At 49.1% G+C, this 17881-nt stretch overlaps 2 protein-coding genes across 3 annotated transcripts in view; one reads left to right on the top strand and one right to left on the bottom strand.

The window, feature by feature from the left end:
- The window catches only part of wrap53 (WD repeat containing, antisense to TP53), a 42180-nt gene extending 33656 nt beyond the window's left edge, over window positions 1-8524 (bottom strand). For both annotated transcript variants that reach the window (XR_010958466.1, XM_067972198.1), the window contains exons 1-2: window positions 8393-8524; window positions 5579-5676 (exon numbers count right to left, since the gene is read on the bottom strand). The gene's annotated coding sequence lies outside the window, so the exon portion shown is untranslated. The remainder of the gene's footprint in view (window positions 1-5578; window positions 5677-8392) is intronic.
- A 4435-nt stretch (window positions 8525-12959) lies between these two features.
- On the top strand, window positions 12960-16190 carry LOC137302190 (transmembrane protein 217-like). The gene is made up of 2 exons (XM_067971852.1): window positions 12960-13023; window positions 14844-16190. The coding sequence occupies exon 2, from the start codon at window positions 14932-14934 to the stop codon at window positions 15517-15519; it is 588 nt and encodes a 195-aa protein (XP_067827953.1). The 5' UTR covers window positions 12960-13023; window positions 14844-14931; the 3' UTR covers window positions 15520-16190.
- The last annotated feature ends 1691 nt before the right edge of the window (window positions 16191-17881 follow it).

Here is a 17881-nt window from a genome sequence, read left to right as displayed (position 1 = left end):
ACTCGCCCCCACCAGAGGAAATAGTTTATCTATCTACCCGCTCAAATCCTTTAATCATCTTAAACACCTCAACCAGATCACCCCTTAAACTTCTATAATCGAGGGAATACAGCATAGTCCATGCAACCTGTCCTCATAATTTAACCCTTTTAGCCCCGGTATCATTCTGGTGAATCTGCGCTGCACCCCCTCCAAGGCCAATACATCCTTCCCGAGGTGCGGTGCCCAGAACTGAATGCAGCCTCCAGATGAGGTCTAACCAGAGCTTTACACGGCTGTAACATAACTTCCACCCTTTGTATTCCAGCCCCCTTGCGATAAAGGCCAACATTCCATTCGCCTTTTTAATTAATTTTTGTACCTGTCCACTAGCTTTTAGTGATTTGTGTATATGGACCCCTAAACCTCTCTGCTCTTTCACAGTTCCTGGCTTCTCGCCATTTAGAAAATACTCTGATCTATCTTTCTTAGGTCCAAAGTGGATGACCTCACACTTGCCCCACATTGAACTCCACAAAGGTCCCAGATTCAATCCCCGCTCTGTGAAGAGTTAACTGGTCTCTGCTGGGGCAGGAGTTGGGGGCGGTTTAGTTGTCTTCAGTGCCCCTGGGGTAAGGAATGGGGAGAAATTAAAATGTCAAGCCAGGGTTCCCACCGCTGGGCAGCGCAAGTGTGTGGGCACCATAATGACGATGGGATCAGGCTCGGCTACAATGACTCACCGGCCTTCTCCGCACCCAATACTCCCTGAATAGGCTCACACATCACGTTACATCGGGTTACAACCAATCTACAGCACAGAAACAGGCCGTTCGGCCCAACTGGTCTATGTTGGCGTTAATGCTCCACACCAGCCTCCTCCATCCCTACTTCATCTCACCCTATCAGCATATCCTTCTATTCCTTTCTCCCTCATGTGTTTATCCAGCTTCCCCTTAAATGCATCTATGCTATTCGTCTCAATCAATCCTTGTGGTAGCGAGTTCCACATTCTTTGGGTAAAGAAGTTTCTCCTGAATTCCCTATTAGATTTATTAGTGACTATCTTATATTTACGACCTCTAGTTCTGGTCTCCCCCACAAGTGGAAACATCTTCTCTACGTCTACCCTATCAAACCCTTTCATAATCATAAAGACCTCTATAGGGTCACCCCTCAGCCTTTTTTTTTAGAAAAAAGAGCCCCAGTCTATTCAGCCTTTCTTGATAAGTATATCCTCTCAGTTCTGGTATCGTCCTTGAGAATCTTTTCTGCACCTTCTCCAATGCCACTATATCCGTTCTATAATATGGGGACGAGGATTGTGCACAGTAGTCTGTGTGTGGTCTAACCAAGGTTCTGTACAAGTTTAACATGAGTCAGGCAATACCCACAGGAGCTCAATCGAACACAAGTTTTTTTTTATTCATTCGAGATGTGGGCGTCGCTGGCAAGGCCAGAATTTATTACTCATCCCTAACTGCCCTTGAGAAGGTGGTGGTGAGCCACCTTCCTGAACTGCTGCAGTCCGTGTGGTGAAGGTTCTCCCACAGTGCTGTTCGGGAGTTCCAGGATTTTGAACCAGCGACGATGAAGGAACGGCGATATATTTCCAAGTCAGGATGGTGTGTGACTTGGAGGGAAACGTGCAGGTGGTGTTGTTCCCATGTGTCTGCTGCCCTTGTCCTTCTAGGTGGTAGAGGTCACAAGTTTGGGAGGTGCTTGGTGAGTTGCTGCAGTGCATCCTGTGGATGGTGCACACTGCAGCCACGGTGCGCCGGTGGTGAAGGGAGTGAATGTTTAAGGTGGTGGATGGGGTGCCAATCAAGTGGGCTGTTTTGTCCTGGATTGTGTCGAGCTTCTTGAGTGTTGTTGGAGCTGCACTCTTCCAGGCAAGTGGAAAGTATTCTATCACACTCCTGACTTGTGCCTTGTAGATGGTGGAAAGGCTTTGGGGAGTCAGGAGGTGAGTCACTCGCCGCAGAATACCCAGCCTCTGACCTGCTCTTGTAGCCACAGTATTTATGTGACTGGTCCAGTTTAATTTCTGGTCAATGGTGACCCTCAGGATGTTGATGGTGGGGGATTCAGCAATGGTAATGCCCTTGAATGTCATGGGGAGGTGGTTAGACTCTCTCTTGTTGGAGACGGTCATTGCCTGGCACTTATCTGGTGCGAATGTTACTTGCCACTTATCAGCCTGGATGTCGTCCAGGTCTTGCTGCATGCCGTCACAGACTGCTTCATTATCTGAGGGGTTGCGAATGGAACCGAACACTGTGCAATCATCAGCGAACATCCCCATTTCTGACCTTATGATGGAGGGAAGATCATTGAAGAAGCAGCTGAAGATGGTTGGGCCTAGGACATTGCTCTGAGGAACTCCTGCAGCAATGTCCTGGGGCTGAGATGATTGGCCGCCAACAACCACTATCATTTTCCTTTGTGCTACGTATGACTCCAGCCACTGGAAAGTTTCCCCCCTGATTCCCATTGACTTCAATTGTACTAGGGCTCCTTGGTGCCACACTCGGTCAAATGCTGCCTTGATGTCAAGGGCAGTCACTCTCACCTCACCTCTGGAATTCAGCTCTTTTGTCCATGTTTGGACCAAGGCTGTAATGAGGTCTGGAGCCGAGTGGTCCTGGCGGAACCCAAACAGAGCATCAGTGAGCAGGTTATTGGTGAGTAAGTGCCACTTGATAGCACTGTCGACGACACCTTCCATCACTTTGCTGATGATTGAGAGTAGACTGATGGGGCGGAAATTGGCCGGATTGGATTTGTCCTGCTTTTTGTGGACAGGACATACCTGGGCAATTTTCCACTTTGTTGGGTAGATGCCAGTGTTGTCGCTGTACTGGAACAGCTTGGCTAGAGGCGCAGCTAGTTCTGGAGCACAAAACTTCAGCACTACAGCGGGGATGTTGTCAGGACCCATAACCTTTACTGTATCCAGTGCACTCAACCATTTCTTGATATCACGTGGAGTGAATTGAATTCGCTGAAGACTGGCTTCTTTGATGGTGGGGATATCGGGAGGAGGCCGAAATGGATCATCCACTTGGCACTTCTGGCTGAAGATGGTTGCAAATGCTTCAGCCTTGTCTTTTGCACTCACGTGCTGGGCTCTGCCATCATTGAGGATGGGGATGTTTACGGAGCCTCCTCCTCCCGTTAGTTATTTAATTGTCCACCACCATTCACGACTGCAGAGCTTTGATCTGATCCGCTAATTGTGGGATCGCTTAGCTCTGTCTATAGCATGTTGCTTCCGCTGTTTAGCATGCATGTAGTCCTATGTTATAGCTTCACCAGTTTGGCACCTCATTTTTAGTTACGCCTGGTGCTGCTCCTGGCATGCTCTTCAACACTCCTCATTGAACTAGGGTTAATCCCTTGGCTTGTTGGTAATGGTACAGTGAGGGATATGCCAGGCCATGAGATTACAGATTGTGCTGGAATACAATTCTGCTGCTGCTGATGGCCCACAGCGCCTCATGGATGCCCAGTTTTGAGCTGCGAGATCTGTTCTGAATCTATCCCATTTAGCACGGTGATAGTGCCACACAACACGTTGGACGGTGTCCTCAGTTTGAAGACAGGACTTGGTCTCCACAAGGACCGTGAGGTGGTCAATCCTACCAATACTGACATGGACAGAAGCATCTGCGACAGGTAGGTTGGTGAGGATGAGGTCAAGTCGGTTTTTCCCTCGTGTTGGTTTGCTCACCACCTGCCGCAGGCCCAGACTGGCAGCTATGTCCTTCAGGACTCGGCCAGCTCAGTCAGTCGTGGTGCTACCGAGCCACTCTTGGTGATGGACATTGAAGTCCCCCACCCAGAGTACATTCTGTGCCCTTGCTACCCTCAATGCTTCCTCCAAGTGGTGCTCAACATGGAGGAGGACTGATTCATCAGCTGAGGGAGGGCGGTAGGTGGTAATCAACTGGAGGTTTCCTTGCCCATGTTTGACCTGATGCCATGAGATTTCACGGGGTTCGGAGTCAATGTTGAGGACTCCCAGGGCCACTCCCTCCCTCCTGTCACTGTACCACCACCTCTGGTCGGTCTGTCCCGCCGGTGGGACAGGACATACCCAGGTATGGTGATGGAGGAGTCTGGGATGTTGGCTGAAAGGTATAATTCTGTGAGTATGGCTATGTCAGGCTGTTGCTTGACTAGTCTGTGGTCTAGTCTGTTAACTTGACATTGCCTCCAGGGGAGACGAGGGAAAATCAGAGGGGAGAAGTGCCACATTGTTGGAAAAAGTAGCCCAGGCGATTAACTCGAATGGTACTAGGGATGAGGGACCGGAGAAGCTAGGATTGTTCTCTTTAACAGCAGAGAAGATTTAATAGAGGTGTTCAAAATTATGACGGGTTTTGACAAGGGTAAATAAAGGAGAAACTGTTTCCAGTGGCAGGAGGGTCGGTAACCAGAGGCCACAGATTTAAGGTAACTGGCAAAAGAACCAGAGGGGAGATGAGGAGACATTTTTTTTTTAACACAGCGAGTTGTGATGATCTGGAATGCACTGCCTGAAAGGGCAGTGGAAACAGATTCAATAGTAACTTTTAAAAGGGAATTGGATAAACACTTGAAAAGGAAAAATTTGCAGGGCTACGAGGGAAAGGGCAGTGGAGTGGGACTAAACGGATAGCTCTTTCAAAGAGCTGCCACAACGATCTCCTTCTGTGCTGTATGATTCTACTTCACTCGATGAAAAGACTCCGGCAAATATTATCACCTGTGAACTAAAACCCCATCCTCCAGCTGCTCTGGCTGTCTGTACGGTTTCCAGTTCCACAAAGTTCTGTTGAAAGTATTATACTGCGTGTATAATCGAGACAGCGCCAATCACTTTTTGTGGGGAGGGGGGGGTTAACATAGAAACAGGAGTAGGCCATTCAGCCCCTCGAGACTGTTCCGCCATTCAATTAGATCATGGCTGATCTGTATCTTAACTCCATTGACCTGCCTTGGCTCCATATCCCTTAATACCCTTAGCTAGCAAAAACTAATCGATCTCAGATATTAAATTATTAATAGAGATAGTATCTACTGCTCTTTGTGGGAGAGAGTTCCACACTTCTATCACCCTTTGCGTGAAGAAGTGTTTCCTAACTTCTCTCCTGAATGGCCTGACTCTAATTTTAATAACATGTCCCCTTGTCCTAGACTCCCCCATCCGTGGAAAAATGTTTCTCTCCATCTACCTTATCGATTCTTTTCAAAATCCTAAAAACCTTAATCAAATCACCCCTCAAACAAGCCGAGTTTATGGAATCTCTCCTCTTAATCTAACTCTTGGAGCCCTGATAACATTCTGGTGAATCTGCGCTGCACTCCTTCCAAGGCCAATATATCCTCTCCAAGGTGCAGTGCCCAGAACATAACACAGAACTCCAGATGTGGTCTAACCAGGGCTTTGTATAGCTGTAGCAAAACTTCCTCCCCTTTATATTCTAGCCCTCTAGTTATAAAAGCTAACATTCCATTAGCCTTTTCGGGCTGAATGGCCCATTTCTGAGCTGTAAATTCCATGTAATGTAATTCCATGGGTAGGCAAACAGAACTCCGAGAGGGCGTCACCTACCTCGTGTGCACAGCGGCCTTGTAGCAGTGCCCACGATGTCACGAGTGGAGGGAATCAGCCCGAGGAGCCCAGGCCTGTTGCAACAGAAAGACGAGTGCCTGCAGGACGGCAAAGGATTATTCAAAGCTTCGATCAGATGTTAATGACAACATAAAAAGCCCACAGCTGCTGCCCACTTAAAGGGGAAGGGAACTGCAGCAAAAGGAGTACATTTACACCCTCCTACTGCTGGCCTTGTTGCCTTTAAGAAAATTATATTTATCTTAAATTAATTTTTTTTTCAACATCAGGAGGGTTTTCGAGCTGCCATTTGGGCTGCAGTTCACTGTGCTCCCAGTCCGAGATTTGTCGCCACAGAACTGATTGGCAGCCAGCAATCCTCGATTACTACAGACTGGCATCATAAAAGAACTTGCGTTTATACTGCGCCATTCACGACCGAATGATGTCCCAAAGCTCTTTACAGTCAATTAAGTACTTTTGTCACTGTTGTAATGTAGGAAATGCTGCAGCCAGTTTGCGTACAACAAGGTCCCACAAACAGCAATGTATATTGATCAGGTCATCTGTTTTAAGTGATGTTGCTTGAGGGATAAATATTGGCCCAGGACATCGGAGAGAACTCCCCTGCGCTTCTCTGGAACAGTGGCTGTGGGATCGTTCACATCCATCTGAGAGGGCAGACGAGGACCTCAGTTTAACATCTCATCCGAAAGAGGGCACCTCCAACAGTGCGGCACTCCCTCAGCACTGCACTGGGAGTGTCAGCCTGGATTGTGTTTTCAAGTCTCCGGAGTGGGACTTGATCCCACGACCTCCTGACTCAGAGGCGAGAGGTCTGCCCACTGAGCCACGGCAGATCTTACAACCAGAAGTGAGCGCTGGTCCCCAAACTGATCCCAGCCGGTAAACTTTGAACATTTTGAGAGCGAGGGTAAGGGGCACGCAATTTCTCCCAAAGGTTTGGTTTCAGATTCTAAAGCGCTCCAGCAAACCCCTTCCCCTCCGTCCCAAGGTACTTTTTAATCCCAGCCTGCAGTGATCCTCTGTTCAATGTCAAGCTCCACCTATCTCGCACCAACGCACTCCAGTCAGATCTGGAGTTATGCTGACAGTTTTTCACCACTCCAAAGCTTAAATCACTCCACAGGGTTCCAAAGGTAGTGTATATCTGCTGACATCGCTCTGTCTCTGTAGCTATTTTTCCCCACTGATTGTAGCTGATGAGGGCAAGAAAGTTTCACTTCCCTGTAATAAGCCGCCGGTTCCATAAAAAAAAAAATCACCAAATTAAATGCCAACATCCAGGGACCTACTCATGATGTTAAAAAAAACTAATTGCGGTAAATTCTCATCCTTGCGTTCAAATCCCTCCATGGCCTCGCCCCCCCCACCCTGTAACCTCCTCCACCCCTACAACCCTCCGAGATCTCCGCACTCCTCCAATTCAGGCCACTGCTCATCCCCGATTATAATCGCTCCACCATTGGCGGCCGTGCCTTCAGATGTCTAGGCCCTAAGCTCTGGAATTCTCTCCCTGAACCTCTCCGCCTCTCTCTCCCCTTTAAGATGCTCCTAAAAACCTACCTCTTCGACCAAGCTTTTGCTCACCTGTCCTAATATCTCCTTACGTGGCTCGGTGTCAAATTTTGTTTGATAATCGCTCCTGTGAAGCGCCTTGGGACGTTTTACTATGTTGAAGGCGCTATATAAATGCAAGTTGTTGTTAAAGTAAATGTTTACTATTTTATAAATTCTAATCCACAACTAAACTGCAGGAACGATGCTGCAGTGAGTGAACTCTTTTCTGGGAATGTCACTCAGCATTAATGGAGACACCCGTCAGTGTCTGAATGTGCGGCACGAAAACAATCAAACAACAATCCCCTAACCCCAGACTGGGGGGGGTCCCTCTCTCGAACCCCAGATTGGGGGAGGGGGGGTCCCTCTCTCGAACCCCAGATTGGGGGAGGGGGGGTCCCTCTCTCGAACCCCAGATTGGGGGAGGGGGGGTCCCTCTCTCGAACCCCAGATTGGGGGAGGGGGGTCCCTCTCTCGAACCCCAGATTGGGGGAGGGGGGGTCCCTCTCTCGAACCCCAGATTGGGGGAGGGGGGTCCCTCTCTCGAACCCCAGATTGGGGGAGGGGGGGGTCCCTCTCTCGAACCCCAGATTGGGGGGAGGGGGGGTCCCTCTCTCGAACCCCAGATTGGGGGAGGGGGGTCCCTCTCTCGAACCCCAGATTGGGGAATGGGGTGTCCCTCTCTCGAACCCCAGATTGGGGGGAGGGGGGGTCCCTCTCTCGAACCCCAGATTGGGGGGGAGGGGGGTCCCTCTCTCGAACCCCAGATTGGGGGATGGGGGGGGGGGTCCCTCTCTCGAACCCCAGATTGGGGGAGGGGGGGTCCCTCTCTCGAACCCCAGATTGGGGGGGTCCCTCTCTCGAACCCCAGATTGGGGGGGGAGGGGGGGTCCCTCTCTCGAACCCCAGATTGGGGGGGTCCCTCTCTCGAACCCCAGATTGGGGGGGAGGGGGGGTCCCTCTCTCGAACCCCAGATTGGGGGGGTCCCTCTCTCGAACCCCAGATTGGGGGGGAGGGGGGGGGGGTCCCTCTCTCGAACCCCAGATTGGGGGAGGGGGGGTCCCTCTCTCGAACCCCAGATTGGGGGGGTCCCTCTCTCGAACCCCAGATTGGGGGGGTCCCTCTCTCGAACCCCGATCTCCTGTGAAGGGAGGCGGTCCTGACGGGGGAGGGAGGGGCCTGGACACGGGCCGCGGTGCGTGTGCCCGAGCCCGGGCCCAGGGAGCGGTTACCTGCCGTGTCCCGCTCGGTGGTGGGGTGCTGGGTTGGGTTGGGGGTGGGGGGGTGTCTCGGTCACTGCGGGCCCCGCACTCTCCTCAGCAGCAGCTTCACACACCGGCGGCCATACTGCAGCGCCTGGCACCGCGAGATCTCGCCGCCCTCGCGAGACCGCCCCGGGGGCGCGTGGGGCACCACAACAAGACACCTGCACCAATCAGAGCGCGGCGTCTGAAATCTACCCAGCAACAGGGAGTGACCTCTCGCAGGTCCAGCACAGGAGGAGGCCATTCGGCCCATCGTGCCTGTGCTAGCTCTTTGAAGGAGCTCTCCAATTAATCCCACTCCCCCTCCCCTCCCCCCTTCTCTTTCCCCCATAACCTTCCAATTTCTTCCCCTTCAAGTATTTATCCAATTCCCTTTTGAAACTTACTTTTGAAAGTTATTATTGAATCTGCTTCCACCGCCCTTTCAGGCAGCGCATTCCAGATCATCACAACTCGCTGCGTTTAAAAAAAAAATGTTTCCTCGTGTCGCCTCCGGCTCTCTTGCCACTCACCTTAAATCTGTGTCCCCTGGTCACCCACCTTTCTGCCACTGGAAACAGTCTCTCCTTTTTCACTCCTGTCAAAACCGTTCACGATCTTGAACACCTCAATCAAATCTCCCGTTAACCTTCTCTGTTCGAAGGAGAACAACCCCAGCTTCTCCGGTCTCTCCACGTAACTGAAGTCCTCCAAACCTGGTACCGTTCTAGTAAATCTCCTCTGCACCCTCTCCAAGACCTTTGTAAGGAATCTTACAACACCAGGTTATAGTCCAACAGTTTTATTTGAAAATCACAAGCTTTCGGAGCTTACCTCCTTCGTCAGGTGAGTGAGTGAAGGGTTTTAAAATCGCATAGCATATATTAGGCTGGGAGACAATCACAGCAATCAAAGGTGTCGTTGGTGTTCAGACAGGTTAGCCACGGAAAACATTAAATCCCAGTATACTGAATACACAATGGGTCAGATTACACAGACAGAGAGAGAGAGAGAGAGAATGTCCAGTTGTATTAAAAACAGATAACTTTTTTTTCCCGCTGGTGGGGTTACGTGTAGCGTGATATGAACCCAAGATCCCGGTTGAGGCCGTCCTCATGACATCCTTCCTAAAGTGCGGTGCCCAGACTTGAACTCAATACTCCAGCTGAGGCCTAACCAGTGTTTTATAAAGGTTTAGCAAAAGTTTCTTGCTTTTGTACTCTATGCCTCTGTTAATAAATCCCAGGATCCCAGATACTTTCTTAACAACCTTCTCAACTTGTCGTGCCGCCTTCAAAGATTTGTGTATGTGCACCCCCAGGTCTCTCTGTTCCTGCACCTCCTTTAAAATTGTACCATTTAGTTTATTTTGCCTCTCCTCATTCTTCCAACCAAAATGCATCACTTCACACTTTTCTGCATTAAATTTCATCTGCTGTGTGACTGCCCATTTCACCTGTTTGTCTACGTCCTCCTGAATTTAACAATTAACTAAGTTTATTATAAAATCTACCCAGCAACAGAGTGTGAGATGTAAAATCTACCCAGCAACAGAGAATGACATATAAAATCTACCCAGCCAACTAGAATGTTTAGGGTTGCCAACTCTGGTTGGACATATTCCTGGAGGTTTCATCACATGACTTCCCACCCCGCCCCCACCCCATCTCCAATATTTTTAGAACTAATAAACTAAAGGATTCAGAGCAAACGAGAAAAACACACAATATTGTTTTAATTCCTGATGTTTCTCCTGGATAGCTCGCAGTACTGATCAGGAAACTCCAGGTCAATCCTGGAGGGTTGGCGACCCTAAGAATGTGTCTTGTAAAATCTACCACCTCGGTCACTCCCTTCACTAGTCAGTGTTATATATGAGTATTCGGTATTATTTATAAATACACCCAGAGACACAGAGTAATTCGGTATTATTTATAAATACACCCAGAGACACAGAGTAATGCACCTCAATCACTCCCCACAAAATACGTTTTAATGTTTAAATATTTCAAAATGTTTCTTCATTTTTAAAACTTAAAGTTACATATTAGAAATATACATAATAGCATAGTAGGTACAGCACAGAAGGAGGCCATTTGGCCCATCCTGCCTGTGCCGGCTCTTTGAAAGAGCTATCCAATTAGTCCCACTCCCCTTCTCCTTCCCCCATAGCCCTGTAAATTTTTTCCCCTTCAAGTATTTATCCAATTCCCTTTTGCAAGTTGCTATTGAATCTGCTTCCATCACAACAACATCTTGCCGTTTAACATATCCCGAGATGCTTCGGGAGCGATTATCAGGCAAAATTTGGCGCTGAGCCACATAAGGAGTTTTAGGACAGCTTGGTCAAACAGATAGGTTTTAATGAGTGTTTTAAAGGAGGAGAGCGAGGTAGAGTGGGAGAGAGATTTGGGGAAGGAATTAGAATCATAGAATGGTTACAACACAGGAGGCCATTCGGCCCATCGAGCCCATGCCGGCTCTTTGTAAGAGCAATCCAGCTAGTCCCATTCCCCCGCTCTTTCCCTGTAGCCATGCAAATTTTTTCCCTTCAAGTATTTATCCAATTCCTTCTTGAAAGCCACGACTGGATCTGCTTCCACCGCCCTTTCAGGCAGCGCATTTTAGATCATAACTACTCCCTGTGTAAAAATGTTTTTCTCATGTCGCCTTTGGTTTTTTTGCCAATCACCTTAAATCTGTGTCCTCTGGTTCTCGACCCTTCCGCCAATGGGAACAGTTTCTCTTTATTTACTTTATCTAAACCCTTCATGATTTTGAACACCTCTATCAAATCTCCTCTCAACCTTCCCTGCTCTAGGGAGAATAACCCCAGCTCCTCCAGTCTCTCCGAGTAACTGAAGTCCCTCATCCCTGGAACCATTCTAGTAAATCTTTTCTGCACCCTCTCTAAGGCCTTCACATCCTTCCTAAAGTGCATTGCCCAGAATTGGACACAATACTCCAGTTGTGGCTGAACCAGTGTTTTATAAAGCTTCAATAGCTTCCTTGCTTTTCAACTCTATGCCTCTATTTGTAAAGCCCAGGATTCTGTATGCTTTTTTAACCTGTCTTTCTCAACCTGTCCTGCCACCTTCAAAGATTTGTGCACATATACCCCCAGGTCTCTCTGTTCCTGCACCCCCTTTAGAATTGTACCATTTAGTTTATATTGCCTCTCCTCGTTCTTCCTACCAGAATGTATCACTTCGCACTTCTCTGCGTTAAATTTCATCTGCCACGTGTCCGCCCATTTCACCAGCCTGTCTATAATCCTCTTGAAGTCTATCACTATCCTCCTCACTGTTCACTACACTTTCAAGTTTGTGTCATCTGCAAATTTTGAAATTGTGCCCTGTAAACCCAAGTCCAAGTCATTAATTCCAATTCCAGAGATTAGGGCCTAGGCGGCTGAAGGCACAGCCGCCAGTGGTGGGGCGATTAAAATCGGGGATGCTCAAGAGGCCAGAATTGGAGGAGCGCAAAGATCACGGAGGGTTGTAGGGCTGGAGGAGGTCATGGAAATAGGGAGGGGGTGAAGGCCAAGGAGGGAATTTCAAAACAAGGATGAGAATTTTAAAAGTCGAGGCGTTGCCGGACCAGGAGCCAATGTATGTCAGCGAGCACAGGGAGGTGATGAATGAACGGGAGTTAGGATAGCAGGCAGCAGAGCTTTTTGAACGAGTTTACGACAACACTCAAGAAGCTCGACACCATCCAGGACAAAGCAGCCCGCTTGATTGGCACCCCATCCACCAGCCTAAACATTCACTCCCTTCACCACCTGCGCACAGTGGCTGCAGTGTGCACCATCCACAGGATGCACTGCAGCAACTCGCCAAGGCTTCTCCGACAGCACCTCCCAAACCCGAGACCTCTACCACCTAGAGGGACAAGAGCAGCAGGCACGTGGGAACAACACCACCTGCACGTTCCCCTCCAAGTCACAAACCATCCCGGGTTGGAAATATATCGGCCGTTCCTTCATCGTCGCTGGGTCAAAATCCTGGAACTCCCTTCCTAACAGCACTGTGGGAGAACCGTCACCACACGGACTGCAGTGGTTCAAGAAGGCGGCTCATCACCACCTTCTCAAGGGGCAATTAGGGATGGGCAATAAATGCCGGCCTCGCCAGCGACGCCCACATCCCGTGAACGAATAACAAAAAAAGGGGCGCAATGTTTTTTTTAGGCCGGCTGGGAGAGCGATGGAATCATAGAATCATACAAAGTTACGGAGCGGAAGGAGGCCGTTCGGCCCATCGGGTCCGTGCCGGAATAGTCAAGTCTAAAGGTCAACAAAGGCATGGATGCAAAAAAAAACCAATTATTAAAATCTCCAAAAATTGCATGGTTTGAATGCCAAAAAAAAAAGATTAATTTTTTTTCCACAGCTGGGGGGGGGGAGGAGGGGAGTTCCTAGACATGCGCAGTGTGGCCGCCGGCTGCCGCTGTTGCCATGGGTGACGGCGGTTGAGGGAGCACGTGGGCCAAGGGCCGAGTTTGAAACCAGTGCCGTTAGGGGGGAGGGCCGCGGGAAATTCAAAACACGTCACAGGACGCGACGGCCAGGCTTGTGCGGCTGTCATGGCGACGGAGACGGTGGGTTACTCGGTCAGGTAATTACAGCAAGGCCCAAAGCCGGGGGAGGGTCAAACCAGGCGGCAAGCGGACTCTGAGAGGCTTGGGGGACACAGGTGGATGTGGTGGGAGTCTGGGCGTGGGTGGGTGTATTGGGAGTTTGGGCATGGGTGGATGTGGTGGGAGTCTGGGCGCGGGTGGGAGTCTGGGCGTGGGTGGATGTGGTGGGAGTCTGGACGCGGGTGGGAGTCTGGGCGCGGGTGGGCACGGTGGGAGTCTGGGCGCGGGTGGATGTGGTGGGAGTCTGGGCACGGTGGGAGTCTGGGCGCGGGTGGGAGTCTGGGCGCGGGTGGGAGTCTGGGCGCGGGTGGGCACGGTGGGAGTCTGGACGCGGGTGGGAGTCTGGGCGCGGGTGGGCACGGTGGGAGTCTGGGCGTGGGTGGATGTGGTGGGAGTCTGGACGCGGGTGGGAGTCTGGGCGCGGGTGGGAGTCTGGGCGCGGGTGGGCACGGTGGGAGTCTGGGCGTGGGTGGATGTGGTGGGAGTCTGGACGCGGGTGGGAGTCTGGGCGCGGGTGGGAGTCTGGGCGCGGGTGGGCACGGTGGGAGTCTGGGCGCGGGTGAGAGTCTGGGCGCGGGTGGGCACGGTGGGAGTCTGGACGCGGGTGGGAGTCTGGACGCGGGTGGGAGTCTGGGCGCGGGTGGGAGTCTGGGCGCGGGTGGGAGTCTGGGCGCGGGTGGGAGTCTGGACGCGGGTGGGAGTCTGGGCGCGGGTGGGAGTCCGGACGCGGGTGGGAGTCTGGACGCGGGTGGGAGTCTGGGCGCGGGTGGGAGTCCGGACGCGGGTGGGAGTCTGGGCGCGGTGGGAGTCTGGGCGCGGGTGGGAGTCCGGACGCGGGTGGGAGTCTGGGCGCGGGTGGGAGTCTGGGCGCGGGTGGGCACGGTGGGAGTCTGGGCGCGGGTGGGCGCGGGTGGGAGTCTGGACGCGGGTGGGAGTCTGGGCGCGGGTGGGAGTCTGGGCGCGGGTGGGAGTCTGGACGCGGGTGGGCGCGGGTGGGAGTCTGGACGCGGGTGGGAGTCTGGGCGCGGGTGGGAGTCTGGGCGCGTGTGGGAGTCTGGGCGCGGGTGGGCGCGGTGGGAGTTTGGGCACAGGTGGATTTATTATTAATTTGGGGACATATAATTTTACAGCACAGAAGCTGGCCATTCGGTCCAACTGTTCCATGCCGGTGTTTATCCTCCACAACAGCCTCCTCCCACCCTACTTCATTTAACCCTATCAACATATCCTTCCATTCCTTTCTCCCTTGTGTAATTATCCAGCTTCCCCTTAAAGGCATCTAAAGATATTCACCTCAACCACCCCATGTGGTGGTGAGTTCCACATTCTCACCACTGTCTGAGTAAAGAAGTTTCTGCTCAATTCCTCGTTGGATTGTTTAATAACTATCTTATATTTATGGCCCCTAGTTTTGGACTCCCCCACAAGTGGAAACATCTTCTCTACACCTACCCTATCAAACCCTTCCATAGATCTCTATTAGGTTACCCCTCAGCCTTCTCTTTTCAAGAGAAAAGCGCCCCAGTCTGTTTAGTCTATCCTGGTTCCACTGATGCCAGGCATCCCTCCAATATCTGGCCCAAATGATTGTCCGTGGAGCATGTCATCAACCAAACAACTTGATTTTTTTTTGTAATTCTAATAATTTTAACAATTTTGGTGGTTTTGGTGGTTAAATGACATGGCGCTATAGGGAATAATTAAAAGGAGAGGTTGTAGAGTTTGCACCAGATTGGGGCTGTTCGAGATCTGGAGGAAATCGCAATCATACCAACATTTGTTGTAAACTTTGTTGCAGTGAACAATTTGTCTAGCCTCACGTTCCACCTCGATGAAAAAAAGAAGCCCCTCAACTTTCAGAAGGATGTACAGCACCAGGAAACGAAATGGTGAACTTTCATAACTTGTACGTCAAATTGAGAAGAGTGCTAGCTGGCGAAGTGTGTGGGTTGACTCCCAGAGATGGGACCATCGTGGCCGGAATGTTCATGTTGATGGTATCCATCATGCACCTCATCTTTGAATCAGGGCATTTTCGTCATTACAAGAACCTCCCTAATCCCACCCCTTCGGATGTTGAGGACAGTCTATTTTTGAAAATTATACCATTCTGCATCGGATCAATTACACTTGTCTGTGTGAACATCGTTGCAATCTTTCTCTTGCTCATATCAGTCTGGAAGGAGTTATTTTGGGGAGTAGGAGGCTACATCATTTGGATAGTATGTTATGAGATTGGGCAGCTTAACCTCCTGATTTTCACAATACCTTATCATGTGGAGCTCTCAAACAGTGTGCGAGCACTGGAATGGTTTGGATTCTCCATGCGCTTGATTTCGCACTTTTTCTGGCTGACATTTATGATCGTGCATACAATCGAGTTGTACAAAATCAGCAGAAATAACGAGGATCCTTCACAAAGCAAGAAACAGGTTCCACCACGACTCAAGTTTGCAAAGGACCTGGCGGTGTAATGGTGCCACCCCAGCCTGTGTTGTCAGGTGACTTTCATTCTTGGACAAAGACATCTTTCTGCAGCCGCATTGGGCTTTTTACAGACAGCTGTCCTGCTGATGCCAACGGCCCAGGACACTCCACTCAGTCGACACGCATTCCTCACAGAAAGATTAAAATCCACAAAGTCCTGAAGAGACCAGGAATTGAATCTGTAGTGGATTATTGGGAGGGCTATTACATATGTTAAATTGGCAGACTTGAAACGGTAGAGTCTGCCATCAGCAATTAAGGAGCGCCGCTCTGTTTTTAATAATAAGCTCTTTTTCCCCAAATGGGGAACCACTTTTCCTACGTTCCCACTAACATTTTCTCCAAATTGCATTCCACACAGGACAGTAACAAATGCAGTATGCTCACTGGTGTGTCATTCAGATAACTTGGGAAGAGGGTCTGAGATTTACTGGAGCATACATATGAAAAATAAATGTAAATATGCATGTATATTATATTTTACACCATTCTCCAGAGCGATAAGGGTACAATATATTTTTGATTTTTTTTAAAGCACTGCAGTGAATGGAACATTTTATATAACTCCATTTGCTGCTAAAGATTGATTGTACCCCTTTTAAAGATTAAGTTGTTACAATTAATAATTCTTATTAAAAAGTTAACACTGTTTAGTTCTGTTTTTTTCCCCACTTTTTAGTTTGTTTGAAGAGTGAGTGTTAGCTTCTGGGTGGCTCAGTTTGCGAAGCCAGCATAGGAACGTGGAACAGGAGGAGGCCATTCAGCCCCTCGAGCCTGTTGCTCCATCCAGTTAGATCAAGGCTGATCTGTATCTTAACTCCATCTACCCGCCTTGGTTCCGTAACCCTTAATACCCTTGCCTAACAAAAATCTATCAACCTGGGTTTTGAAATTTTCAATTGGCCTCCAGCATCAACAGCTTTTTGAGAGAGCAAGTTTCAAATTTCCATGCCCCTTTGTGTGAAGAAGTGCTTCCTGACATCAGCGCTGAACGGCCTAGCTCTAATTTCACATGGAACTGTACTCTTAACACAAGAAAACACCGAATGCAGACGATATAATCACTGAGAATCAGCTTTGAAGGGTCACAAAGCTTGTCGGTATCCGGGACCCCAAGCATAAAATACTTTAGATACACAGTCATCAAACTATATCCTAATGCCATTTCCCAGACAATATGGGAGATTGTGACAGACACGGTAGGCTCTTTGGAGGAATATAAGTATTATAAAAAATCTAGTATTGCCTTATTAATGTTAATGATGTGATCAGGCACCTACACATCCCTCAGCACCTGAAAATGTTTCAGAATAGCTCACCCTCGATTGTTCAGGGCTCATTTCTTCATGGGCCAGGTACAGGGGAAACACCATTACAAGCATGTCGCATCCATCCCTTCACAAGAGCATACAAGCAAAACCTTTATGTAGATTTTTTTTTAAAAGAACTGTTTTCTGTGTTTAAAAAAATACCCCACAAAATTAGAATTGATTTTTCTCATGCTTTGTACATGATGTAAATATTACCAAAGGATTAGTGATTCTATCAAAAGTAAATCTAGGTTACCAGGAAGTGGGGAAGGAGATTCTCTGGAGATTTGCAGAATATAGCCCCACCCTCCATACATCCACTTAATAATATATCACATATTCAAAGTCTCTTATGTAAATTGGGGACTTGACCATTCAATTTTGTTTTTGCAATTAGATTTCTTTTTGAACAAAAAAGTGTTGTGAATTGTAGCTTTGTTATCCCAACATGTTTGTGTAAAATAATTAAAATCTCAAATATATTTTTAAAAATTGACATCTGTGCACATTTCCTGACAAATTTTTCCAATTATAAATTCCTGTATCCACATTTATATCCTCTGTGCAGTGCAGGTGCTGCACCCCCACCACTGGTGGGAGGGCATAATTACAGCATACCAAGTTTACTAAGGCAATTCCCATTTTAAATGTGGACAGGAATTTATGACTTAAAAATGGTGAGTAAATGTCATCTATGTGCCCTGTTTCAATTATCCCATGCCCGCTAACGCCATTTCACCTGAAAACTACACTGTGTAACACCACAGATCAAAGAGATATAAATAGAGGCATCAGGGTACAAAAGCAAAGGAGTTACGCTAAACCTTTATAAATCACTGGTCAGGCCTCAGCTGGAGTATTGTGTCCAATTCTGGGCACCACACTTTAGGAAGGATGTCAAGGCCTTGGAGAGGGTGCAGAGGAGATTTACTAGAATAGTACCAGGGATGAGGGACTTTGGTTATGTGGAGAGACTGGAGAAGCTGGGATTGTTCTCCTTAGAACAGTTACCTGAGGAAGGAGGAAGTCTCCGAAAGCT

The sequence above is a fragment of the Heptranchias perlo genome, chromosome 35 (assembly GCF_035084215.1).
Source record: "Heptranchias perlo isolate sHepPer1 chromosome 35, sHepPer1.hap1, whole genome shotgun sequence".
NCBI lineage: Eukaryota > Metazoa > Chordata > Chondrichthyes > Hexanchiformes > Hexanchidae > Heptranchias > Heptranchias perlo.
The sequence above is the reverse complement of the archived record's forward strand: the minus strand, read 5'-3'. Positions and strand labels throughout refer to the sequence as shown.